This window comes from Podarcis tiliguerta, assembly GCF_965153285.1.
Source record: "Podarcis tiliguerta genome assembly, chromosome: 9".
NCBI classification, from domain to species: Eukaryota; Metazoa; Chordata; class Lepidosauria; order Squamata; family Lacertidae; genus Podarcis; species Podarcis tiliguerta.
In genome coordinates this window covers 74,118,957-74,136,493 of record NC_139542.1, presented here as the reverse complement: position 1 = coordinate 74,136,493, position 17,537 = coordinate 74,118,957, and the positions used below count along the sequence as shown (strand labels likewise).

The window sequence follows — 17,537 nt, the reverse complement described above, 5'->3', positions numbered from 1 at the left end:
TAATTCTTCCTGCAGAGTAAAGGAGAAATTTAGCTTTTCGGGGTTCGGTGAGGCAGTCTGTGCTGTAACTTCTGTCTGAGGAGCTGTGGTGGGGGAACTTTCTGCACTTTACTCAGTTCCTTCATGGGGGACCTTCTAGAGGCCGCTTGCCAGGGATGTGCAGGGCCAGAGGAAGAATTGGGCAGAGAAATGCACATCAGGCTACTTTCTAGGAACACAAAATCTAAGGGTTTCTTCAATCACATATGCCTCCATCTTCTGGGCCTACGGTTCCCCATCCCTGGAGTAGAACATTGGTTCTAAGAGAAGACCTTGGCTTTTCTCTGTTCAGGCTTTCCCATTGTGTAGGTAAGAGATGCAAATCTGCATCCTGGTGGGGAGATTGGAACTGCTCTTTGGGGTTGGAAGCTTGGCTGCTGCTTCTCCAAAATACCACAGGTGGGATGACTTCCAGGGCAGCTGTGGTAGGTGGAAAGAGGCTGCTTAACCCTCACTGTTCTTGCCTGCCACATCCTTCCCACCCCACCCAGTACTCCATCTCCTGCTTCCCCCTCTTGATGTGGCAAAACAACAACAACAACCATAGCTGTGCCTGGGAACTCTGGCTGAGGGCAAAGCAGCAGCATTTGGGCTAGGGAGGTGACAAGGGCATGGGTGAGCAGCCTGCCTGTTAGCTATGTCATTTTTTTCCTCCCTAGAACTCCATTCGTCACAATCTGTCTCTGAATAAATGCTTTCGAAAAGTGCCTCGCCCTCGGGACGACCCTGGAAAGGTGAGAGGGATCAAGCTAGACATTTGACCATCATGGTGGGGAGGTCTTTTTTTAAACCAATGTTGCATTGACTTTTAAACCCTCACTCCTGCTCTTGGCAGAAATTGGACTAATGTGAATGAACAGATTAAGTGAGGACATAAAATATGCAGGCAAGTTGAAAATTCTGCTGCTCCTACTCCAGGCTAGAGCAAAGGTTTGTGTAAAAGTAGGGCATAGGTATTTACTGCTCTGCTGAAGAAGCAAGGAAAGAACATTCAGGTTTTGTTCTTCTGTATCTCTCAGTAATAGTAATATTAATAGTAATAAGTAATAAACTCTACTGTGGATGAAATAGCTCTGACTTCTTCGGTATGTTCACATTTGGGAAAGCTAAGAGAAAGCCGTGGGCCTTTGTATCCCAGACTGCAATATGTGTGTGCATGACCCCAGAACTATCCTGCAACAGGAGCAAAACATCACTTTTTTTAGATTTTACTGCATTTCTGCCCTGGTCATTCTTTTTCATACTTTTACATCAGAATTGCTGTTCTTGTCCAACCTGTTCTTCCCAAGCGTTTATTGGAGACTGAAGGAGTATTGGGATTGTGACATCACAAAAAAGTATCAAGGATGATGTTGCAATGATGTTGCAATGAAAAGAAAGGACCTGTCTTGTGCTGCAAGAGTAATTGATAAGCTGTGGCAACCTGCATGCTCTTTGGTATTATGGGTTGCACTGCTGCTGTTGCTATCGCTGATATCAAGGGTTGGTTCTATACTCCTTTCACCAGTAGATCTTATTCTTTGCAGGGTTCTTACTGGACCATAGATACCTGTCCTGATATTTCCCGGAAGAGGCGTCACCCACCAGATGACGATGTGAGTGTGGCTCCCCATTCCTACCCTCAAAATCCAAAGCATTTGTGAGATGATTAAGAGATCCACTTTTTCCAAAGGGCATGATCCTACATGGCACAGAAGTAATGCATTGGTCATAAAACTCAGGCTTCTGCGAGCCTTCACTTTCATGTTTTTTTAAAAGCAAGTTTGTAGCCTTTATGGGCTTGAAGCAATGTTTGTCAGTGCATGAGCAATGTCTGCTGAGATTTGGAAATAGAGAAGAATTGCATAAGATTTGCAGCAGCCAAAGGAGGGAAAGGCTTCAGCGCCTTGCCCCCTTTGCCCTTTCTTCCTCAGCCTGCTCCATTATTAGCAGAATCAGAACTATTATTATTTAAATAGCAAAATACATAATAATACATGTGCTTAATTTAAATGACTTTAATTTTGTTCTTTTAAATTATTAACCTAATGATTAATAACTGTATTAGCTATATTGCTCCAAAAACAGCAGAGATTTATTAAATCATTCAGTAGGGCTGCAATGTTTTGCTTGCATTTTTGTGCACACATGCCTTGGAGTAAACCCCACTAAACAGAGTGAGACTGGCTCTAGAGTAAATATGCAATAATACATTAAATTAAAGGGTTAAATTAATTAATTAAAAAACTTTTAATCACCCAAAAAGATGCTGCAATTAATTGTACAGCAATTTATTTTTTATAAATATTATTTTTAGTACAAGTGCTTAAAAGAAGCATTCCATCTTTTTTTGCGTTCAGTGGGTGTGGGGGATGCCTCTTCTAAGATGATGCCTGTTAAAAGGTAAAGGATGCTGGACAGTTGAGTCCATTCAAAGACGACTATGGGGTGTTGCGCTCATCTCACTTTTTAGGTTGAGGGAATGGTGTTTGCCTGCAGACAGCTTTCTGGGTCATCTGGCCAGCACGACTAAACCTCTACTGGTGCATGGAGGACCGTGACGAGTGCCAGAGCGCTCAGAAATGCCTATTACAACACATACACGCCTCATCTAAAAACAAAGAAAGTGCTTTGTTCTGTAGAAACACTGTTTTAACCCATATGCAGATTTAATTGATAGATCAGTTAATTAATCAATTAAAACTTATAACTAATCACATAAAATTTATTTAATTGGAAAGTTCATGTGTTTATTTCACAAGAGGTTTCTGAGGTTCATTCAATAGTTATGTCTTGGCTGGTGATCTTAAATTGGCTCACCGCATGTGAGTCCGTTGTTTAACCACTAGACATGGAGTTTTAATTTCCCTCCTGCTCTAGCACATTGCCTGGCAGGTGACGCTCCCCTTGACTTGCCCCTATCTAGTCCTATCAATTTTCTGTCAACTCTAGAGTGAGTTGTTTCTCTGCAGTTTTACTTCTCTGCCCATGTGTTTCTTATGCGCATATTTTCCATCTGTTCAGCTGTCCCAGGATTCCCCAGAGCAAGAGGCAAGCAAGAGCCCCCGGGGGCCTGTTTCTGTTGGGGCAGAGTCATCGCTGTCCCCCGAATCCACCCAGCAGCTATCCTTGCAAAGCACACCGCCTATTGGCAATTACAGTCAGGTGAGTCGAGGGTAAGAAGAGGGAGAAGCAGCGGGAAAAGGCGGCTGCTGAGGGGGAGCTGGGAGGAGGGAGGAAGAAAATGGGAGAAGGCTATTGAAAGGCAAAAAAGGACATGGATGATGAAGGGAAGGGGAAATGAGCTGCGGCACAGTGGCATGCCTTGGATGTGGGCCAGAGCTAATAGCTCTGAAAATGGGGGAATTGTACATATACAATCCCTGGTTTCAAAAGGCTAGAATTCTATTTAATACACCTGTTTATCTTCAGCAGAGCACAGGGCCTGTGGATGTGGCAGCAACAGTGGCTGGCGGTCAGAGCCGTGAAGGTCCAGATGTGCCACCTCCACATTACAGTAACAGCAACGACTTGAAATTCTCCTATTCTGAGATCAACTTCCAGGACCTGAGCTGGTCCTTCCGAAATCTCTATAAATCCATGCTTGAGAAATCCTCCTCATCCCAGCATGGTGAGTAACAGTGCCAGGTATGATTGGGGGGTTGGGAGAGAGAGAGAGGGAGGGAGAGGTGTCTGCACCCCAGATAATCATCTTAGAATCATAGAATTGTAGACTTAAAAAAGGGACCCTTGGGAGTCATCTAGTCCAACCCCTTCAATGCAGGAATCTCAGCTAAAGCATCCATGACAGATGGCCATCCAACCTCTGCTGAAAAACTTCCAAGGAAGGAGAGTCCACCACCTCCCAAGGGAGTCCCTTCCACTTCCAAACAGCTCTTACTGTCAGAAAGTTCTTCCTGATGTTGAGGCTAGAATGAGGCCCCTACACTTTAAGAGCCCTTCTCAACTGAAGAAGTTGGCCTGCTCTAGAGAAATCCTATGTCCCTTTTTCAATCATAGAATCATAGAGTTGGAAGAGACGACAAGGGCCATCGAGTCCAACCCCCTGCTAAGCAGGAAACACCATCAGAGCACTCCTGACATATGGTTGTCAAGCCTCTGCTTAAAGACCTCCAAAGAAGGAGACTCCACCACACTCCTTTTTGCAGCCTCCTTTTTTGGAGAATGCATACTGAATTAAAAATTGCTACAGAACTATATGCTCAATAATGGATTGAGTGTTTTTAGCTGACCTCTTGGGTTAGGGACATGCCTATGCTGTAGGGAAAGGGGAAAGATCAATAGCTAGAAATAGGTTGCAGAGAAAGATTACCGTAATTCCCCGTATAATTGCCACAGATTTTATGCCTTTTTTTGCCCAAAGTGGGGTGCAACCATTATGTGAAGCAATAATCTTATTATTACTAAATTTTATTATCACTAAGCTATCGCAGGAAGATGCAGGTCTTATCATATCATGTGCCTCACCTATGGAAATGCAGTATAGTATACTGACATGTGCACTGAGAATGCTACGCTTGTGGCTTGCAATGCACAATGTGCAAGAGAAAAATGTGTATCCATATCCCACTGGTGAATACATTGCTGCTCTGTTTAAGTGGCAGGACAAACAGAATTATACCATGCAATGAAAGGTAACCTGGTTTTTGGACTGAAAAAGCAGGGTGCGATGATCTTTTGGTGAAATATGGTACAGTGGTGCCTCGCAAGACAAAATTAATTCGTTCTGCGAGTTTTTTCGTTCTACTAGTTTTTTCGTCTTGCGAAGCACCAATGTGTATTGACGGTTTCCCATAGGAATGCATTGGCGGTTTAAAAAAAAAAGGCGCAAGACGTTTCGTCTTGCGAAGCAAGCCCATAGGGAAATCCGTCTTGCGAAGCAACTCAGAAAACGAAAAACTCTTTTGTCTTGCGAGTTTTTCGTCTTCCGAGGCATTCGTCTTGCGGGGCACCACTGTACTTGTTTCCCAACTCCAGAGTAGGGTTGGGTGATCCACATTGTGGTGTATCACCAGCCAAACATTGTGGTTTGGCGATGCTGAAACTAGCTGCAGTTGCCCCAGCCTGCGAGGCACTGGGTGAAACTGCCACAGCTGTCACCGCGGGAGCTGAGACACTTTCACCCTAGGGCCGGTGGCAGCTGGGGGGGGGGCAGGAAGGCTCCAGCTGAGCGAGCCCCATGACTCCCCAAGACAGAGTGAGCCCTGTGACAGAGCCTGACAGGACTCCGTTTGCAGGACTCCCTCTGCCTTTGCTGGTGTGGGGGGCGGGGCGGGTGAGCAGCCCCACTGCAGCTTGTTGCTCCCTTGGCGTGCTGGGTGCTGGTAGCAGAGGGTCTCTGGAAGCAGCAGTGTCACCCACAATATACCACTGAGTGAAGCCATCATTGCGGTCTGCCCCTCATAACAGTCCTGGGCGATATATCAATATATCGCCCAGGCCTACTCCAGAGTACTTTGCATTCTGTCAATCAGTTACAGCCACTGGGGGGCAGCATCTCATGAAGCTAATCTTGTCTTTTGTGTTATTCGCGTAGAAAAGGGATGAAAAATTCTGGACCTAAGCTGCTGTTTAGTGAACATTGATAGAAATGTGGTCACTGAAGTGCTAATGGCTTGTTTTATAATATTTGGGGTACTCGCCTCATTTCTAGGAAAGGTATAGAACTGGTGTTTCTGCTACCTTTGTGTATTTTAATGCAGGAGTGGTTAACCTCAGTTCAAGGGTGTGATTTGCCCCTCCCATGCACACACACAGTTTTTTCTGGCTGTCCAAGACCTTGCCAATGTTGGCAGCCGCAGCAAAATGGTGAGATAGGGATTAAAAAATGTGGGGTGGGCAGAGCCCAGTTCCCAGATAGAGGTGTTCACTGCCCGCTCTGCCAGTCATCAGAAGGAGGGCCATAATATGCCTGTGTGTGTCTTGTGTGTGTATGCATAAGTGCATGTACCTGACAAGAGAGTGGGTGGCCACAGGTGAATGTGGCCCTCCAGGCTAAAAAGGGCCCGCCACCCATTTTAATACTTTCCTCTTAATCCTCCCTTCAGATTTCTCTTCCCTCCTGGGTGACATGCAGCCCTCCAACCACAATTACTATATGTACCACCAGCAGCAGGTGCCCTCCTCGGTGGGAGCTGCACCCCCCCTCCACACTCCAACCTCAGAAGGCTGTCCATCCCAGGGTGGCAAGCAGCAAGGAGGTGACAGCTATGGCCCCCCACCTGTGATGTCCATTCACCCCTCTTCAATGCAGCATGGAGGATATCACCAGCATCAGCACCACCACCCGCACTCCCATTCACAGCAGCAGCAGCAGCAACAACAACAGCAACAGCAGCAGCAGCAGTCACAAGCTTCCATGAATAATGCTAGCTTTGGTGAGTTACAGAGTGGGCAAACTGACAGAAATATTCATTGAATGAAGGACAGATGGACTAGGCAAGGCTGAAGGTTTGGAGTTGTGGAGCTTTTGGCATGTTCCTTCTGAGCAAATCATGAAGGGCCACATCACAGTTTACATTTTTAGCTGTGCACCAAAGATAGTCAAGTGTGAATGTGGAAAAACACCCTTGTGCAGGCCTGCATTGTGCAGGAAGTCAGAACGGACTGCAGCTCTCTTGATTGTACCCTGTGCTGGGCCTTGGGTTTACTCCAAGGTCCAACACTATCACTGTAGGCTCAGGTGGTTTTGACTAGGAGTGCCTATATCTAGCTGAGGCTAGTTCACCAGCTCCAGTCCCTTTTGGACAGAGATGATACGGTCACAGTACACAGTAACTTATGGACTGGATTGTTGCAATTCACTCTCCATAGGGCTGCCCTTGAATACAGCTCGAAAACTTCAGTTGATCCAAATGCAGCTGGGGTTCCATTTAGAACTCCAATATAATCCCTGTTTTAAAACAGCTGCATTGGTTGCCAGATAGTTTCTGGGTTCAATTCAGGGTGCTTACGTTAGCGTTTAAAGCCCTTAACAACATGAGCCCCATATTTCTGAAACTATCTTCTTCCCTTCAGATCCTCTCAGGTGTTAAGATAAGCAGTGGGGCCTTCTTGCTAGTTCCACTGCCCTCAGAAGTTTGGGGTGGCAGCCCAGAAGAAAAATTCCCTGGATTTGGAAAACCTAACTCACTACAGCAGTTGCTCATCTCCTTTTCCTGAGCAAGGCTCTGTAGCTAGTGGTCGCAGACCATATCCAGGCACTTTGGGAAGAAACTGATTTTCCAGATCCATTTCAGGTTTAGGCACAGAAACGGCTTTGGAAACGTGTCCCTGTTAATTCTTCTTGACCTCTCAATGGCTTTCGTTACCATCAACCATGGTATCCTGGAGCAACTGTCCGAACTAGGTGTGGGTGGCAGCGCTTTGCGGTGGTTCCAGTCCTACTTGGATGGTCATTCCCAGAGGGTGTTGCTTGGGGAATGTTTTTCAGCCATGTGGAACCTTCAATGTGGGGTCCTGCATGGCTCACTCCTATCCCCCATGTTGTTTAACATCTACATGAAACCGCTGGGTGGGGTTATCCACAGGTTTGGAGTACCTTGTCAGCAGTATGCTGATGACACTGGGCTCTATTTCTCCTTTACATTTGAACGTGAGGCAGTGGAAGTGCTGGACCAGTGTCTTGCCTTGATAATGGACAGGATGGGAGGCAACAAACTGAAACTCAATCCAGATAAGACTGAGGCACTGTTAGTGGGTGGTTCCCTAAACTAGATGGCTTTAAATTTTGCTTTTAACTGCTGGGTGTTTGTGCTTATATCTATTATTTTATTAGCTTCAATTTTTGTAAGCCATTATTGATGATAAAAGGAGCTTGGAAAGCTTTGAATGAATTAATGAATAAAACAGGGAGTGGCTGGGTACAGAGAAGAGTTACGTTGTCATGAGGAGGTAGGTTGTTCACTTCAGGACTTTAGAGATAAATGTATTAGGCATGTATTTGGTGTCTAATATAAGGTATGGGGGTACACCCTGTTGACTATTTTGTGTCCCCCATTTTTCAGCATTTCCCCCTGAGTGGTGCTCCAACATAGATTCCCTAAAAGAAAGTTTCAAGATGGTGAATCGGCTGAACTGGTCTAGCATTGAGCACTCCCAGTTCTCAGGTGGGTCATGTTATGTTATTTCCTTACACCCTTCACTCTGGTAGAGGGGGAAAGGGGCCCTTCAAAGGCTTAGAGTGGGAAGTAGAGATATAGAGAAGGATCTCTTTGGCAAGAGTAGAGAACAGCGACGCCTAGTTTCTTACCTCTCTCTTTCTCTGGCCCCTGCAGAGTTGATGGAGAGTCTGCGCCAGGCTGAGCGTAAGAACTGGACTCTAGATCAGCATCACATTGCCAACCTCTGTGACTCCCTCAATCACTTTCTCACCCAGACCGGTCAGCTCCCTCACCTGGGAGGCCCACAGCAGCTTCCCCGAATCTCCGAGTCCTGTGCCATGAATAGTGGCAAACAAGAGCAGCCCATGAACCAAGGTACTCAGCAGGGCTTTCTGGGTGGGGACCTGCCATGCCAGGACAGTAGGTGAGACGGAATCAAAGAGGTGTAGCCACACCCCCTCACGTGGCACCGTTTCTAGGGATGGGGATAAAAGGTTCAACAAAGCATATGTTTTTGTCACATCCGGTCTCCGTCTCTCAGATTTTCCCTAACCTTGATCTTTTTGCCTGATCCCTTAGTATGCAAGGGGGGGGGGGACAGAAGAGTGTAGTTTGAGGTGTTTGACGTGCCTGTACCATCGCCAAAAATTCTGAATGTTCCATGCCCAGAGTGTATCTGAGCAATGCAAAGATGGTAGCAAACACATGCTGCAATGTTGGCAGCTGTCATTACCATAAAGGAGTTTCCCCCCACTTACGGTAGGCTCAGATTTACACAGGATGGATGGCTAAGCATGTCCAGTTCTTTGTCACTTTACACAGCTAGCAAGTGTGTGTCTGTGCATGCTGAGAAATACTGTGTTTTACTGAGAGATGAAACTGTACCTCATGAATGGGTGCATGTGTGTCTGTTTCAAAAGGGCCAAGACATAGTTTATCAGCCTATCTCAACTTTTATCGTTCTGACTAGTGTGAAAGACTCAAGGAAAACAATCAGGGACCTGATGACCACTTCTTAGCAACACACAGCGGTTTTAAAACAAGTTATAAGAAAGCATTCTGCAAAAGCTTATGCACAAGTCACCCATGGAACACATGGAGATAAGAAAGAAAGAAAGCCTTTGCTGAAAAGAACCAGAAGAATTCACAGAGCTTACACAAATGCAAATACATATTTGCAGTTATCAAAGGATGTTCAGGTTGCCCCATTTTTCACTGCTAGAGTGAGATTGCATGGTATGAATTTATTCCACAATTCAGCCATTTCCAAAGAGTCTTCTGTTGTCCATAAAATATGAATACTGGGCTGCACATGCTCATTATGTTGCATGGATAGAGATCTGATGACACATTGTGTGAAAACATCTACCGTATTTTTCGCCCCGTAGGACACACCGGCCCATAGGACGCACCAAGTTTTTTTGGGGGGAAATAAAGAAAAAAAATGTTATTTCCCCCCCCAGGTGCTTGTGGGGCCGGCAGCGGGGAGAAGCGCTCTTCTCCCCGCCGCCTGCCTGCAGACCATGTCCGGGGATAGCGGGAAGACGCGCTGCGCCTCCCAGCTGTTCCTGGAGCTTGCGGGGCTGGCGGCAGGGAGAAGCACACGTCTCCCTGCCGTCAGCCTTCAAACCACATCGGGAGACAGCGGGATGGCGGCGTTCCGCCTCCCCGCTGTCCCCCCGACCTTGTGGGGCTGACGCTGCGGCTCTCCTGAAGCCTGCATTCGCCCCATAGGACGCACACACATTTCCCCTTCATTTTTGGAGGGGAAAAAGTGCGTCCTATAGGGCGAAAAATACGGTACATATTGTTACCTCTTCGACTTCAAATTGCACCCCACCACATTTACTCTAGTGCAGTAAAGTCATATGAGTAGCATAGGTTTGTAAATAACCACTTACCTGTAAGAAATGCCTCCAGTTAATCCACGATGGAATTAATTATACAATGAAAGACTTGTAACAGTTTTCAAAAATTACTGAACTGGTGTATGAAGGCCTAGTGGGCTAGTAATTTTTGTGGATTTCTTTGCAAAGCTGAATTAGTATGCTTTTAAAAGAGCATAAAGATAAAAAGAGGAAGTCTTTAAGAGTTGATCTAGCAAATTTATGTCAACTTTGTAACTATAGTGCTCAGACATGGCTAGTGAGGTACATGAATTCACATACAACAAAACTGAAACCAAAAACAGATCTGTGTTTTGTAGAAAATGCAAATTGTATATATATCTTTTTGATTTTTTTATGAATTGAGAAAGTTGCTAACTGTTTTTCATATTTATATCTGGCAAAGGAGCCAAACCAGTTGAATGATAGAAACCATCCCTGATTTTCTGTATCCCAGATGATGCTACAGATAAACTGATAGGAAGACCTGAGAGCATGTGTAGAAGTCACATATCCCACCTTAATCGATTGTGTTTCCAGGTTGCAAGCAGGTAGCTGGGGCTATTGATGGTTCTTTTCCCCTTTTCTCTGCTAGTGAACTCTTACGGTCAGCCACAGCCTCCCCATCTCTACTCTGGGCCATCTCCAATGTACCAGATTTCCACCCAGGACACGCCAGGGTATAATCGTCCAGGTAAGGATGAGTTTTGAGATACTCTTTGAACATAAAAAGTTGAATAATTTCATTTCTGGCTTGCTCCAGGGTCTAGCTGGCAAGTATGAATCATCTGCTTTCTCCTATCTCTTTCCCCAAACATATGCAGATGATTTCTAGCAAATGTTTGAGTTAGGTGCTTAGTTACACAGGCTAAACCACCCACACATTGCTTGGCCCAAATGCTTAGTTACTACAGTGGACACTTGTGTTACGTTACATTCGGGTAACGTAACTTTCGGGTTGTGAATGCGGCAACCCCAGAAGTGTATACTTCTGGGTTTCGCCGCGCATGTGCAGAAGCGCTCTATCGTGCCGCATGCATGTGCAGAAGCCGCGCCTCTAGATGCAGACTTTTCGGGGTATGTACGGACCCCCGGAACGAATTAAGTCCGTATCTGGAGGGTCCACTGTTCTACAGGTGTAGAATGGAAAGACTAAAAGTGCATGGGACTGGGAAATTCAGAAAACAGAAAGAAGTACAAAAGTTGAGGTCCTAATATTTACCTGTCATGTGGTTGAAGGAACTTGGAAAGGTGAAAAACTGGGTTGTCTACTGCAACTCAAGAGGGGCACTGTCTATAATGTGCTAGTAGTCTACAGCTGAGCAGACTTACTTATTAGTTCCAGTGAAGCCCAGTGTCCCTGCAGACATTGTCTCGCTTTCTTACCTACCGGACAACAAAATCCACCAGGGCTTTGCAGAGTCTAGTCAAAATGCTTCTTTCCTTGCAATTAATCTCCAGTTTTATCCTGGGTTCTTTCAATTCATTTAAAGATAGAAAAAATTACCCTTTGGGAAAGAGGCCTCTGCATGAAGGAGTCCGAATAATTCTGAAGAAAATGACAAACACAGTTCAGATACAAGGAGTATGGAGAAGATTGAGACAAGGAAAGGGTCTAACTTAAGTTAATGACAGGGAGAAAAGCCATCTTCCACACCCACCTATAGAGCACCTGAAAGCAGAGGAGCCTTCTGGTGTGATCCCAAATGGCTGTACAAACTATGAATACAGTATACATCCAGTAACAGGGGAAACTTACCAGTAAACCTCACTTCAATCTGAACCAGGCTTTTCGCAATGAGGCATTATAGTAGAAAGACACAGGTAATGTGTTTTCCTGGGTCTGCCTAAATCATGCCAGCTGTTTTACCACAGGGTTAAAGCAAAGTCCACGACTCAGATCTCATTCTAATGAGGTGATCTCACCTTTGCTGGAAAATGGTTCAGCTTGGCCCTCTCAGGAAATGCAGGATATGCTTTTAGGCTCAATCCATTCACTCACAAGAGATAACAGACAAAGTTGCTTGCATTAGATACGACATTGGATTCCGGAATTAATTGGAGCAATTGCAGCCTCCTGTTTAAGGGCCTGAATATGTTGACAGTCTCACATATGCCACCAGGGCCAAGCCAAAAACACCATTTGGGGGCATGTGCAGAGTTTCAACTGAACTGAGCTGCTCTGTAATGATCATAGTACTTTATTACCAAGAATTCTACATAATAGACCACTTGTTTCCTGTTTTCTTCCTTCCTGCAATGCATTCAGGTCATCATCTGGTTCCACGGCCGCCTCCAGGTGCCAATGAGGAAATCCCTGATGATTTCAACTGGGATTTGATCACCTAGCAAGTTACAGACTTGATAGCACATCCCTCATGTAGGGTATGGGAAGGGGAGCCTGGGGTTTGGGTCACAAGACCAGCACCTTCAGCCTCTTTCCTTGCCTGTATATAGATATATATTCTCTACTTCCGCCAGAGAAGCTGCCGCAAGATGCTGCCGAAGATAATCCTTCCTTGCGCTCCCTGTTTTACCTTATTTTCTTCTTCTTTATTATTATTATTATCATCATCATCAATAATAGTGCACAGCCCTTCTGCTCCATCTTCCAGCTTCGGATTTTATGTGTTTACTGGCACCCTGTGTGGGATGGAGGGTAGGAAAACTGTTTTGTGGTGTCATGAGAAGACCTCGGAAGGAGGAATTCTTGAGGGCACCTTTCTCTTCCTGCATCACCTGCGTTTTAACAATCCCGCTTTCCCTTCAAGGTGGCCAGTGACTCTGTTTTATTGGCTACAAAAGTGAGAGAGCCCCGTGAATCTTGAAAGTCTGTAATAATTATGTTCTTTCTTAAATGTTGTAAGGGGGGGGGAGGGGAGGGGAGGGTTAGACCGGCGTTGAAAGGAGGTCTGTGAACTTTCTCACACCAGCAGGAGCAGCAGGATTAACAAGTGCACAGAATATGAGGCTCTGGGTGTGGAGAAGAGCTGGAATATTGGAGTTTGACAGAGACAGGCTTGCCTTAGTGGAAGGTGAGGACTTCCCTCTAGCTGAAGCATTGTGGTTACGAGTCTGCTGCTTGGTAGGGACTGAGTGTCTGGTATAGACGATGGGGGCCTTTACCTTTTTTCTACACTGCCTTTTTCAATCACTGCCATTTTGCACTTTCCCCCTCGGCAGACGATGAAAGCTTGACAGGTCTGGCTTGTATCCGCATCATGTGGCTTGGGTACCAAGATCGAACCAGAATCCTCAGGGCTTGTCTTATCACAGTTCCGCCCCCCTCCTGCTGCCTTCTCTCATAATGCAGTAAGGCTCTTATTTGAATATGCAGATAAGACATAAAAATCAAGAAGTAACTTCTCTACCCTGCAAGGTTTTGTTTTTCAACTCCTGAATTTGACTTCCTCTCAATTCTCTAGAAAGTGTTGTGGCTTGTGATGCAAGAGTAAGAGCTGAGGGTGTCTTGTCTGCCTTATGTAAAATAAGCAACTGGTGGTCCCTGTTTCGTGGATAAACTTAAGGTGAAAGGAGGAACGTAATGCTGAGCAGAGCTTGGTGGGTGGAGGGTTTAAAGCTTTCTGGTAGAGGCTAAGTGATTGTGGAATATCTCTGTGAAGAAGATGCCGAAAGTGTGTAGCTGGAATAGGAGGGGAAGTTGGAAGGGCCCTTCCAAGTCACGTGGGGTCAGGAAGGGCAGAAGTTCAGTTGTATGGCAGTCCTTAGGAGACAAGGAGGAAGGAGGGTGCCAGTGCAGGATTGAATTTGGAACTGGATCTGGCTAGGTGACCTCTTTGCTGCTTTGTTTTCAGTTTCTAGTGTGACTCTCTTTTGCCAGACCTCTTGTTAATCTGCATACTCTTTCAGCTGCAAGCCTGCTTTGTGTGAAGAGGAAACTTAAGTTGGAAGCAAAAAACATCATAGGAAAGTGCTGTGCCCGAGGGTGGGAAGGTTCTGTAGCACTGCTTTTAACTCACTGTTCCATTGGATTTTGGAGGGAGGGAATTTTTGGTTGTTGGGGAATGGGGCCATCATTGTGTGTACTGAGAGGAGTAGAAAATCCCTGAGCTGAATTCCTGGAGGAGTTTTAATGGTTGTCTACGCTGTCCCAAGATGAGAATGATGTGACCAGGAACAGGAGATTCTTGTTGGCGAGTGTCTGTGGAACACGCTGTAGAGATGACTTCTCCTCCAGATGCCAGCTGGTGCTTTTTACAAGAAGTTTTCGAAGAATAAAATCCACAGAAGGTGGAGGGAATAAAAGATCACTCCTATAGGTATTTAAAGGCGCCTTGTTTGCATATGTAAATATATGCCAGTCAGTGTGCAAATTAGCCACATCCTCCCTTTTGCCTCTGAATTAACTGCATCATTCTCAAGTGGGTTAGTATTGGAATGGACGCATGAAGTCATAGACTCAGCACTGGAATTCTGCACTGTGAGCAGCTGACACAGCCTGTCCTGGAAAAACAAGGGTCAGCAGCACAGAGGGCTGGCCGGCCAGCCTGCCTGCCGTGGAGAGAAATCCCTCGCCTGCCCACCCGCTTCAGTGCAGCCCACAATGCTTCATGTCAAGGAGATGGGAGAGGGGTGTGGCCTCACAGATTTATTTTTTTTGCATGCTTTCTTAATTAAAAAAGTGAATGTTTATGGTTTAATCCCTTTGGTGCCCCTGTTTTAATTTGTCTGTGGCAACTCGTAAGGTGCAACTCACATCATTGGGCTGGAATTTGGACAAAGGAAATACAGCCTTGTTCTTACTGAAACAAAGCCTGTCATTTTACATATGCTTGATTCCAGTTTATTCCTTACATTTGTACCACCTCATGTTGCAACCAGAGCCCAAAGCCATCCCTTCGTGCAGAGTAGTGTCTATACAGTGAATTTTGCAGGAGCACAGAAAGTGCAGAATTCAATGTTTTGAGAAACACTGCTTCCTTTTTCTTTTTAAAAAATGCTTTGTCCGTTATGATTTTAAAGATATTATTGAAATTGGGGGCTGAAATCCTAGAATCCAGGAAGGTGGTTGAAAATAGTTTATTTCACTAGGGATGTGGCTTGAGTGCCCTTGCATTGCTCCTTCTCATTATTAGTAAAAGCAGAATAAATTATACAGAATAATACAATACAAAACAAAACAATAATCTTTATTGTCATTGTCCCATACAGAACAACGAAATTGAAAGAATCTACATCAGACAATCAAAAACCAACAATCCTGCTATCCCAGCCTGGTTAGCCCCCTGAAAACTCTGATACCCCATAATTAAATACAGTATACTCCCATAGAGACTACTTTACACTGCGTTTAAAACCAAAATCGCATTTGGATAGTAACTTTCTCAGGCGGCTAGTCCTAGTCTTTATAACCCTGTACCTTCTTCCAAATTGCGGAATAAATTATGTAAACAGAGATAAATTACAAACCTAGACAGAGCTCCATGAGAGCAGATGAAGTTTAACTTTCATCTGTTCCGGCATCTTGATTTCCACAGTGGCCAACTAGATTACTCAGGGAAGCCCTTAGGCAGGGCATGAAGGCGGCCGCTCTCTCTTGCTAATCCTCAGAGGCATGCCGGCTCTGGCCATGGAGTTTCTATACAGACATCATGACTAGTGGTCATTGATAGAATTATTATTCTCCCATGAATTTGTCCAGCCCCCTTTGAAAGCCATCTAAGCGGACAGCCATTAGCAGTAAATTCCATAAACGGATTATGCATTGGGTAAAGAAGTACTTTACATTGTCCTCAATTATTTCCTTCAGTTTAATTGGATGGCCCTGATTTTTAGTACCGGTAACTCACAACATACACACGTTTCACTTGTGCACATTCAGCTTTACACACTTGACTATATATATATATATATATATATATATATATATATGGAGAAAAAAGACTTTGGCAATTCCACTCACTGTTGAACCCAATGTATTTTGACTATACAGTCGTACCTTGGAAGTCGAATGGAATCTGTTCCGGAAGTCCGTTTGACTTCCAAAATGTTCAAAAACCAAAGCGCAGCTTCTGATTGGCTGTAGGAAGCTCCTGCAGCCAATCAAAAGCCACGGAAGGCCTGTTGGATGTTTAGCTTCCAAAAATAGTTTGCAAACCGTTTGGGAGCCAAAACGTTTGGGAACTAAGCTGCTCAACTTTCAAGAAACGGCTGTACATGATTTTGGCCTTACCCCCTGGTGAGTTAAGACTCGTCTGTATTATCATAAAGGATTACATACTTTTATAAATATTTATTACGGATCAATGTTCTAGGACATAGAATTAGGACCTTATTAGTCCAGAAGTTTGGTTTTTTTAATAATGTAATTAACACCGCCTTGGCTAGGTGCAACAGATCTTAATCGCAGTGTAGAAACAGCCCTACCAAAATATTTTAAAACTGAGTTGAATCACTTAAGTTTGCTTGTTGTTTTTGATATTTGTATCCTACCCTTCTTCTAAGGAGCTCAGGCAACATATTTGGGCTAACCCTGTTTTCCTTTCACAGCAACTGTGTGAGGTTCAGAGAGTGAGGTGCCCAGGGTCATTGCTGAATGATCCAACAATAACAGTATTCATTGCACCACAGTAAATTTCAGTAGAGGAAATTTTGTTGGGTGAGTTGATGTAAGAGCCTATCAGCAGTCAGGAGTTCTAGAAGCCATCAGTTCAGGAATCTACTTTTGTTCTTAAATTTTCTTGTATACAGTACAACTTCACAGCTCAAAGACCTTCAGGTCCAGTGCTGCAGGAAACTTTTAGATTAGTCAGTGATGGGTGCTTCCTTGTTTTCAAAGGAGTGACGGAGTGTGATCCAAAATAAAAGTCATGAGTGGAGACTTTTTTTTTTGGCACATTATTTTTGCTGAGCTATGCTATTTATTGAGCAACTTTGACTTTCAAAAGGGAACTGGTCTTTTGAGCATAGTTGAGAAAGGCTGGGTGCAGTGATTGGGTGGAGCATGATGCACATATGGAAGTCAGCTGTCTTCCTTGCTGATTCGAGTTTAGAAATAGACAATTTGAGCCCAAATTGTCATCAGACCTGCAGCATTCAAAGGGAATCACGTTTTGCACTTAGCTACTTTCTCCAGGACATGAGCAAAGGCTTCTGTAGCCCCCGTTTCTTCAACATGCATACCAACAGGCTTTCTTCAAGCCCTTCCTTTTAGGTATATCTGCTGCATACTGGTGGGCCTGGTGTACACACACAACAAATGAGGTGGTAATGATTGGAATGCATCATTTTAGAACGGCCAGGTGAGGGAGCGCCATTTTTGTATGTTTCCCTAGGTTACTTTTTCTTGCAAGGAGAAAACTGCTGGAGAGTGGGTTGAGCTGGAACCTTTTTTTCATTTTTCTTTTTACTTGCGCAGAGAATGTATTTTTCAAATGCAGGGAAGCATCCAGAAATGCATGCCCTACAGTGGCCTAGTCCATTTTCTTGACTCGTTTGTCAAGAAATGTAGATCAGGCACAGAGTTCTCTAACCATCTCAAGGGGGGACA

General features: G+C 44.8%; 1 protein-coding gene and 1 long non-coding RNA gene across 3 annotated transcripts in view; both read left to right on the top strand.

The window, feature by feature from the left end:
- The window catches only part of FOXJ2 (forkhead box J2), a 32,016-nt gene extending 17,328 nt beyond the window's left edge, over positions 1 to 14,688 (top strand). The window contains exons 4-12 of one of the 2 annotated variants that reach the window (XM_083399042.1): positions 699 to 773; positions 1,566 to 1,634; positions 3,043 to 3,183; positions 3,454 to 3,649; positions 6,087 to 6,416; positions 8,046 to 8,147; positions 8,316 to 8,516; positions 10,623 to 10,721; positions 12,297 to 14,688. In XM_083399042.1, coding sequence (XP_083255168.1) covers positions 699 to 773; positions 1,566 to 1,634; positions 3,043 to 3,183; positions 3,454 to 3,649; positions 6,087 to 6,416; positions 8,046 to 8,147; positions 8,316 to 8,516; positions 10,623 to 10,721; positions 12,297 to 12,376 — 1,293 coding nt within the window. In that variant the 3' untranslated portion in view covers positions 12,377 to 14,688. Of the gene's footprint in view, positions 1 to 698; positions 774 to 1,565; positions 1,635 to 3,042; positions 3,184 to 3,450; positions 3,650 to 6,086; positions 6,417 to 8,045; positions 8,148 to 8,315; positions 8,517 to 10,622; positions 10,722 to 12,296 lie in introns of both variants that reach the window. The other variant, XM_083399041.1, reaches the window with a different exon arrangement.
- LOC310657934 overlaps positions 1 to 17,537 on the top strand; it is a 35,391-nt gene that overhangs the window by 10,924 nt on the left and 6,930 nt on the right. The gene's annotated exons all lie outside the window — the stretch shown is intronic.